Source organism: Neofelis nebulosa, chromosome 3 (assembly GCF_028018385.1).
Source record: "Neofelis nebulosa isolate mNeoNeb1 chromosome 3, mNeoNeb1.pri, whole genome shotgun sequence".
Taxonomy (NCBI): Eukaryota; Metazoa; Chordata; class Mammalia; order Carnivora; family Felidae; genus Neofelis; species Neofelis nebulosa.
The window spans coordinates 205082174-205091130 of record NC_080784.1 but is presented as its reverse complement, the minus strand read 5'-3'; the positions used below and the strand labels follow the sequence as shown (position 1 = coordinate 205091130).

Here is an 8957-nt window from a genome sequence, read left to right as displayed (position 1 = left end):
GGCGTCCTGCTTACACGTCAGGTGCCCGGAGGTGGGGGGACCTGCGGCTGGGGGGTTCCGAGGATGCAGGACTTCCCACGCCAAAACCCAGCAAGGCCCAGGCACTGGGACAGTTGGTCCCCGCGAAAGGGAAAGGTCACACTTTCACCCCAGTAACTCCCAAACCCTCCTCGCCCTCTGCGAGTGACAGGGCGGGGGGGGGGGGGGGGGGGACCGCCTCCTGCTACGGTCGGCTGGGGGGGGCCTGGCTCTTCTGGCCTGCGGGACAGCGGGGTGTTGGGGACACATTGCTCCTTTTCACCATTTAATATTGGGGTCATACTGGTCCTGCCCGGTTTCTGAGGCCGGGTGACCAGGGGAGCGCCCACAGGTTCCCCACGCTGTACCCCAGGTGTCACCATAGAAAGCGTGGGAAGGGCCCCCTCAGCTCCGCTCGGTCAGCCACTGGGGTGGGTGTGGGGGCTCCTTCCTCCTTCCGCGCTGTCTCTGTCTCTGGTGCTGCCGCCAGGGTCCCTGAGCCCCGATGCCACCCTATCAATCTCTGTGCCCCCGAGGTGGGAGGGAGGCCTGACCCTCCAGAGGCCAGTGTCTCCCGCTCGGGCCCTCCGGTGCTTGCCCACCCGCCCCAGACTCGGCGCTCCGTGGGTCCCAGGCGGAGAAGGACACACACGAGACCGGGTGGCCCCTCTAACAGCTCCAGCAGCCCTCCTCCGCCCACACGGCTTGGCTGGGCTACTCCTCTGGGGACACTGCAGGCCTGCGGTGGGTCCGCAGCATTCAGAGCCAGCTCAGGGGGGCAAGAGGGGCCGCAGGGAGGGCTGGAGGCCAGGTTGGGGTGCCACACTCTCAAGGACACTGGGCAGGGCTACGTCCGCGGCCGGCACCTGTCTCCTGGGCTCAGTCTCCACACCTGTAAATGGGCACGTGCGGGCTGAGGATGGGGAGGCTGGGGAGGCCTGCAATGTATTACACTGTCGTTTTCCTATTTTGAGATGATGCTTTCTGATTTATTTCATGTTCATTTTCCGAGGAAGGGAGACACTCTCCTAAGCTACATCTCCCCCAAATAGGAAGAGACATTTCAAAGTCGAGTCTGTACAAGAGGGTGATGTTCACACCACGTGGGGGACCCCCTTTCCTGCTTTGTGGACTTGCCCAACGCTGCCCTGCCTGTGGGGCCTCCCTGTCCCTGGCCACCAGCGCGATCCTCCCTGGAGCCCCAGGAAGAATCAAGTACTTTTCATGCAGGAACAATGTGTTCCGGTTAATTAGTGTATGTTCTGTTCGGTAACGATGTGGTCTATCTAATTACTGCATGTTCTATTTGGTAACAATATCCCTAATTAATACAAGTTCTATTTAGTAGCCATGTACTCTATTTAATTAATTTCATGTGTTCTGGGTAAAACCATTATGCTTCATTTGACGTATTTCCCCTGTGCACTGACCGTAATGAATTCCAAAACACAGAGGTGCAGCCGGTCGGTTTTGTGGATGTTCAGGGAAGGGGCGGCTTTCCCCCCAGGAAGGTCAGGGAGGGCCTCAGGAGGGGGCCTGGAGCCAGAGCATTTCAGGTGGGGGCGGGTGTGAGTCGAGCTGGGTTGGGGGCCCCGAGACCCACGTCCATCTCCCTGGTGACCCCTCATCTGCCCAAACCCTCTGGGTTCCACATGGGTCTGTCCTTCTCTGGTCGTGCCTGCCCCCTTGGTTCTTGTTTTGGGGTCCGCACCCCTCCCTGGCCCACACCGCTGACCGCAGGCCCCCAGATCCACTGTCCCCATTCCGTGCATGACTGCCACTGCCCTTTGTTGTCCCCTCCTCCACACAGCCAAGGGCTCTTCTGGAACAGATCTGCCCAGCCTGCTGGGTGTGGTTCCCGAAGTGGCCCTGCTGGGCCACCACACCTGGACTTCCTGGAGCCTCCTCTCTCCTGCCCTGGACATTGTGTCCCTGCCGATGGCCAGCTGTGGTCCTTTCTATCCAGGAGCTCCGGGGTGGGGGCCGTGGGACAGACGTGAACTTGACGCCCGTGCAGCATGGCAGGATGGAGACAGGTGTGTGTATGGGCCTCGTCTCCACCCGGGCAGCGCGTGTGGGGTGAGTTGATCCCTGGCAGGTGAGGAAGAAGCCCCCGGGGCGGCTCGCCAGCAGGCCCACGGAGGACAGGAAAGCAGGAGGAGCACAGGCTGGGGAGGAGGAGGGCACCCTGGGCCCAGGCTGAGTCCGTCCAGTAGCACTTGACCACAAGCACCGGGTCCAGTCTCGTCTCTCCTGGCACCAAGGGCTTTCGGCTGTGAGGCCCCACGTCCCGTCTCATGACTTCTTGGAAGGCACACAGGGGCCAGTTGAGGACAATCGGCTTTCGTCCTGCAGAAGACGAGGCCGTGGGACTGTGAACAGGACCAGGCAATGTGTGTGGCCTGCCTCGGGCCGGTGGCCCAGGGCTCAAGGGGAGGGGCCGAGTCAGGCTTTGGGATCAAATCCCAACCCCGTCACCCAGTCCTGACTTGCTACCGCCCCTGCTCCAGCCTCAGTCTCCACCTGCAGAATGGGTTCAGGGGGTGGGTGCAGGGGAGCGAGGGGGGGGGAACAGGTGTCAGGGGCAGGGTGGGATCCAGGGAAGCTGACCTGGTGACGTCCACACCAGAGGTGTGTGTCTGAGGGAGGGGCTCATGTGGCCAGGCCTTTCTAGGTCAAGGACAGAATACCCACCCCCCACCCCCCACCCCCGCCCCAGGAGCTGGGGCAACCGGGCTGCATGGAGTGCTGGGAGGACCAGCAGAGACCACACTGACCAGACGTACAGAAGGATGGGGTGGGCAGGGCAGGACAGTGAGGGGGCACTGAGGTGACAGTGTGAGACAGTGAGGGGACCGTGTGGGACAGTGAGGGGGCAGTGAGGGGGCAGTGAGGGAAGACAGTGATGGGGGACAGTGGCGGGAGATAGTGGGGGGACAGTGAGGGGGACAGTGATGGGGACAGTGAGGGGGCAGTGAGGGAGGACAGTGAGGGGGCAGTGAGGTCACAGTATGAGACAGTGAGGGGACCGTGCAGGACAGTGAGGGGGCAGTGAGGGAGGACAGTGATGGGCGACAGTGGCGGGAGATAGTGGGGGGACAGTGAGGGGACAGTGCGGGGACAGTGGGAGAAGGCAATGGGGTTCCCAGCGAATCCTTCCTGCTCTCAGAGCAGGTGAGGTGGATGTGCCCACCTGGCTCCAGATGGGTGACCCAGAGCGCCACATCCTCTCCTCTGGGTTGACCCAGCGCTGCCTACATCCCAGGGGACAGTAAGGAAGGTGAGCGAGGTGCAGGCCGGTGGGGGGGGGGGGGGGCGCTGCTGGCAGGAGACCACGCGGGCGGCTCGCTCCCCACCCCCCAGTAGCAAGTCCCACCGCAGGGAGGAACAGACCAGTGGGGAGGGGGCAGGCACCCCGCCCCCAGGGGGAGCCACCCACGGGCCTGGCCAGGAACAAGCCCCAGGCCTCCTCTCCGGAGTCCATGCCTGCTGGGGGCGGTGGGGGGCGGGGGAGGGAGGGGGCGTGTCCCCAGAGACCACAGGCTGCGGGAAGTCACTCCCACTGGTGAGCCGCCTGGTGGCCAGCTGGGGAAGGGGGATCAGCACTCAGCCCCTAGAACCCCCCCCCAACGGTGTCCCGACTCCCCTGTAGTCACTGGCAGGTGAGTTCCAGGAGCGCAGCAAACCCCGCACTGGTGGCCTTGGGGCCTCCTCCCCTGGTGGCATTGACCATCGGTGTGAGGGTGTGAGCGAGCTCTGGGCCTACCCAGCTGGGGGTGGGAGGGCTCTGTGCCTCCTTTCCTAGGTCAGTGTTCTTAGTGACTGAGAAGCCGCTTTGTGCAGGAAAGCCCCCCTTTTTAATGACACGGGAAATTGGAAAATGCACAGAGCGGGGAGCAGGGGTAGAATGTGACACACACAGCCACCGTGTCCCTGCGAGGACCACGGATTGCATCGCCGTCCTTTGGAGTGTGGCTCGGCTTCTGCTGGATGGCTTTGCATCTGAGGGGACAGCCGCGGGGTCCCAGAACCCACAGGGCCGGGGACTGCTTGGGGGGGGGGGGGTCCCGCCAGCTGCCGGGTAGCGTCTGTACGATTTTACATTTAGGGGCGAGGGGGGACATCCACGGGGGCTGCGGACCCACTGGCGCATGTGCTACGGACTGGGCCCCTCCATGCCAGCCCGGCTCTAACCTCAGGGCAGGACGGGGTTTGGGGTGGCCTGGAGCCAGTGTCTGCTCAAACCCTGAAAGGGACAGTTCTCATGAAGTCCGGGCAGCCCTCTTTTGGGGACAGAGCGACCCTGGAGGCGGGAGACACGTCTACCGTACAGACCCGCATTGGCATGAGGGGTCCTCCCGCCGAGGGGTCCCGCCTCCCCTCAGGCAGGCTCTGGGCCCCGGGAACAGAACGGAAATGGCCGTGGCTTTCCACGGGGCGGGGGTGGGGGGGGCACCGCAGCCTCCTGCCCACCAGCTCTCCTCTTCTGCCATCGTGGGAGCCAACCAACCTCTAGCGCCCGCTTGCCACAGAGCCCCGCGGTCCGGCCCCCACCCGGCTGCTCACTCAGGCGCCCCCCACTTCCCCCCTTGCGCCCCCGGGGCCTCAGCCCACAGCCTGTGGGCAGGCGCTCCTCAGAGGACATTTCTGAGGCTGGGTGACCAGATAATTTATCGCCCCAAACGGACTCCTAGAGAGAAAGGGGGAGCTATTTATAAGCCTGCTTCGGATCCTCTGTCCCCCCTCCTCTCTCTGCCCCTCCTCTGCTTGTGCTCTGTCTCTCTCTGTCTCAAAAACAAACATTAAAAAAAATAAAAAAAAATAGGGGCGGCAGGGTGGCTCAGTCGGTTGAGTGTCTGACTCAGTTTCGGCTCAGGTCATGATATCATAGTTTGTGGGGTCGAGGCCTACGTTGATCTCTGTGCTGATGGTGTGGAGTCGGCTTGGGGTTCTCGGTCTTTCTCTCTCTCTCTCTGCCCCTCCCCCTGCTCCTCCTCCTCTCTCTCAGAAATAAATAAAAACAAACATTAAAAAAAAGAAAACACAGGTAAAGAATGAAGACCACGGGTGTGTGCCAGGCGGAGCCGTAGGGGTGCCTGTGATGAACTCGAAGTCAGCTTGACTGGATCCCGGGGCCCCCAGACACGGGCCAAACGTCACTTCTGGCGTGTCAGGCGGGCGTCAGGCTTCACAGGGAGTGGGAACAGCGTCCCAGGGCCAAGACCAGACATTCTTGTTTTTTTCTGTTTTTGTAAAGCTTATTTATTTCTTTTGAGAGAGAGCACAGTGGGGGAGGAACAGGCAGAGACGGAGAGAGCCTGACGTGGGGCTCGAACTCATGAACTGTGAGATCATGACCTGATCTGAAATTAAGAGTCAGACGCTCAACCCACTGAGCCACCCAGGCACCCCTGGCCGGAGGCTCTTGTAAAGCACCTGACTGGTAGAGGGAACTTGATCGATAAGACCTGTCTTCTCAAATAGAGACTCAGTTTCCTTTTCTGCCCCTTCTCAGCATGACATTCCCCCACTTCCAGGGGTCCTGAGTGCCCCGAAGGGATGGGCCAGCACGGAAGCAGCTCCCCCGCCCCACCCCTGCTGCATCAGCACCCTCCCTTCTCCCAGGCATGCTGCCTGCCTGCGTGGACCCGGCACACACGTGCGGAGAAGCAAGACGAAGGCAATGAGAGACCTGCTGCACCACCCACCTCCCAGGGCGGCTCTCCACTCCTCCTCCCTGCTCCGGAAGCCTCCACTGGTGGGACTCAGCAGGAGCCTAGAAGGTGAGAAAGCGGGAGGAGGGTGAGGGTGGGGCTTATTTCCCAGCTTTCTCTGTGTGCAGCCATTCCCCTGGGTCCTGTCTGGCTGCTCCGTCTCTCCCTGTCTCTCTGGGTTGTCCCCACGCTCCCTCAGCCCTGGAGGCGGCACCTGTTCCCTCCACACTGTGGGTCCTGGCTCTGCACTCACTCTCTGCCTTTCCTACCAACCGGGGCTTTGTTAGACTCTTCTCAAATTTCCTCCTGGGACCGAAACAAATAATACAAGACCTAATGAGGAGGAGATCCCAACCAGGAAAACGCGGTGGGGAGGCATGGAGAGGGGAGACAAGTATTTCTGAAGCCACACAAGACAGGTGATACATTCAGAAGAGAGGGAGACGGGAGAAGGGACGGTGCTGCACAGGGTCCAGGACACAAGCGCGTGGAGGACGGACAGGCAGTGAGGGGCCTGTTTCAAAGGGAAAGAAGGCACAAGAGGAGGAGTCCAGGGCAAGCCGGAAGGAGCAGGGGCCCCAGCGCTGGTGAAAGGAAACGAGAGGATGAAAAAGGGACCCTGGCTTAAGCTGGCAGCTGAGACACAGCTGAGACAAGGCAGGGAAGACAGAATCTCAGGAGGCAGGAGGGATACGTGATACGATCAGAAGGGGCTGAGGCCTGTGACTGGGCGGAACACTGCCCATCTGCTCTCCTGCACCTGTCCCTGCACATACAGCAGAGGTAGGCTTGGGTGCTCGTCTCAGTCCACCTGGGTTGCTATGACAAAAATACTACAGACTGGTGAGGGGAACACTTATCAACAACAGAGCTCCTGAGGCTGGAAGTCCAAGATCAAGGCAACGGCAGATTGAGTGTCTGGTGAGAGCTTCACCGGTTCACAGCCAGCCGGTGGCGAAGGACGAGGGAGCTCACCGGAGTCTCTTTCATAAGGCACGAATCCCATCTGTGGGGGCTCCACCCTCATGACCCAATCACCTCCCAGAGGCCTCATCCCCAACACCACTGCACTGGGGGCGAGGCCGCAACATGAGTTCCCCAGGCGCACGGGCCACGGCAGTGCTGCTGTGGAGACAGTGGGCCCCCAGCGTCTCAGAGCTCCCCATTTCTGGCCCCGTGGCAGCTCTCCTGGTGGCCCGTCCGCGTCCACCATGCCGGCTCCACATTCTGTAACTCTGTCCAGCTAGGTGGTTTATTTGCAAGAAGGGGAAGACGCATACTGACAATACGCTGTAGGGGGAAAATCCCCCTTGGTATCGTTTTGGGAGCTCTGGAGGAAATATGAAACGTGGCTTAGTTCTCCGGTTTTTCCATTCAACAGAGGGACTGGAGGCATGATGGCTAGTGTATTTGTCGTGATGATTTAATAGACAACCCAGCAGGCTTCGGCCAGGTCTGAGAGCTGGCTGTGTAATTGAAAGCCAGGACCCAACTAGTCAGGAATCCTGCACTTGATTTTTTTTCCCCACTTAGAGTGTAGGGCAAATGCCCAGGGAACTGTTTCCCCAAAGTACTCTAGCTGGTCATTATGACTACAGAGAAAGTAATTTCCAAAGAAACAGTGATTACTGAGGAAGAAGACAACAGGAGGCAGGGGAGAGGTAACCCTGGAGGGTCTCCTGGGGGACTCAGGCAGGAGGGGAGGGTTGGAGCAGTGCCCCTGGGGACCTCCAGGGCAACCGGGCAAAGCCTGCCTGGCTCTCGCACCTGTGGGAAGGACTAGGGGATGATTGTGCTCCTGGGGGGACAACACACTTCTTATCTGCTCCCCTCCCTTATTTCCAGGTGGAATTCAGTCTAGATGCACATCAAGGTCCTCTGGAGAGGGTGCGGGATCCCAGACTCTGGGCGGGGGCATGGAGGAAGCGTCCAGTCGCCTTCAGGAACCGGGCTGGAGAGGAATCGGGGCCAGAGTGGGGGTCTCGCGAGGGGGGCCCGGGCGGGGGCGCAGTTGGGACCCCGGGCTGGCGGGGAGGATAGGGGGCCCAGGAGGCAAGAAGGAACCCTGAGGGGGTAACTCGGGAATCGGGAGAGGACCCGGGTGGTGGGGCAGGAGGGAACCCAGGCTGGGGGGCATACGGGGCCCAGGAGACTCGAGGCAACCCGGGCTGGGAAGGGGGGAGTCGGGAGGAGACCCGGGGCAGGGACGCGAGAGGAGACTCGAGCTGTGGAGGAACCGGGGCGGGGGAGATGGGAAGGGACTCGGGTGGGCGGGCCGGGAGGGGACTCCTGGCGGGGGCGCAGGAGGGGCCGAGGAGATGGGAGGAGACCTGGGCAGGTGTGTAAGGTGGAACCCGGGGAGGAGGCGCAGGAAAAGCCCCAGAATGGGAGGGGATCGGGGCCTACAGAAAAGAGAGGACTGGGCGGGGTATCTGGAAGGATTCCACCGCGGGAGTCTCCGTCCACCTCCGCGCGGGCAGCGGAAGTCTTGTCCCGGGTCCGGAGGCTCCGCCCCCCCATATCCGCCGCGCAGGCCCCGCCTCCGGCTGAGGCCCCGCCCCTCATTTCTTTCTACCCTCGTCCCCTGGAAGCCTGGCCGCGCGCCCAGTCCCTCACCCCTGTAGACTCCGCCCCCGTAGGCCCGCCCCGCCCCTGGCGGCTCCGCCCCGTCACCGAGGCCCCGCCCCACAGGCCAAGGATTCTGGCTCGGTCTTGGACCCGCCCACGTCCTTAGAGACCACGCCTTCCACCCGCCCCGCCCCCGCGCAGACCACGCCCCTCCGTCCCCCGCCCACCGGGGCTCCCGCCCCCCGGGCGGGCGGCAGCAGCGGAGCGACCGTTGCGCGCGCGGGCGGAGCGGATCGCGGCCGGCGGAGCGAGCGGCCGGTAGGTTGCGGGCCGGGCGCAGGGTCGCCCCGCCTCCGTTTCTTTCTTCTCTGGGCGCGCGCTCGCGCGCTCCGCGGCCCGGCCGCCGGCCCCGCCCAGCGAGGCCGAGGGTCGAGGGGTCCTGGGGGCGGCCGGCGTCCCGCTCGTCTGGGTCCCCGCGTCCCCGAGCCGCCCGGCCGCCCGCCGCTCTCCTTTTGTTCCTGGGCCCTCCGCCGAGGACTTTGTCGTGGGCCCGCGCGGGCGGACCCCGCCGGAGCCTGGGTTGTGGGGTCTCCGAGGGGCCGACCGGTCCTTGGCAGGACCCGAGGGTCCCGGGCCGGAGTCGGGGTGGGGGGCGGC

At 62.8% G+C, this 8957-nt stretch overlaps 2 protein-coding genes across 2 annotated transcripts in view; one reads left to right on the top strand and one right to left on the bottom strand.

Annotated features, from left to right (window-relative positions):
- Positions 1-1954: 1954 nt before the first annotated feature.
- LOC131506036 (uncharacterized) lies at positions 1955-8374 on the bottom strand. The gene is made up of 3 exons (XM_058719681.1): positions 8139-8374; positions 5727-5794; positions 1955-2367 (listed from the first exon to the last, which is right to left on the bottom strand). The coding sequence occupies exons 1-3, from the start codon at positions 8295-8297 to the stop codon at positions 1977-1979; spliced, it is 618 nt and encodes a 205-aa protein (XP_058575664.1). The 5' UTR covers positions 8298-8374; the 3' UTR covers positions 1955-1976.
- A 138-nt stretch (positions 8375-8512) lies between these two features.
- Positions 8513-8957, top strand: part of RGS12 (regulator of G protein signaling 12) — a 119745-nt gene continuing 119300 nt past the window's right edge. Inside the window, exon 1 of the mRNA XM_058719615.1 lies at positions 8513-8618. The gene's annotated coding sequence lies outside the window, so the exon portion shown is untranslated. The remainder of the gene's footprint in view (positions 8619-8957) is intronic.

Bases quoted from the DNA above. Each gene is read 5' to 3' on its own strand.
- LOC131506036 (XM_058719681.1), bottom strand. From the start codon at position 8,297: ATGAGGGGCGGGGCCTCAGCCGGAGGCGGGGCCTGCGCGGCGGATATG. The intron at 5,795-8,138 runs GTAGGCCCCGAT...CTCACCTTCTAG, and splicing joins CGCCCAGTCCTCTCTTTTCT to GCTCCTGCTGAGTCCCACCA. The intron at 2,368-5,726 runs GTGGGTGGTGCA...CGTCTTCTGCAG, and splicing joins GTGGAGAGCCGCCCTGGGAG to GACGAAAGCCGATTGTCCTC.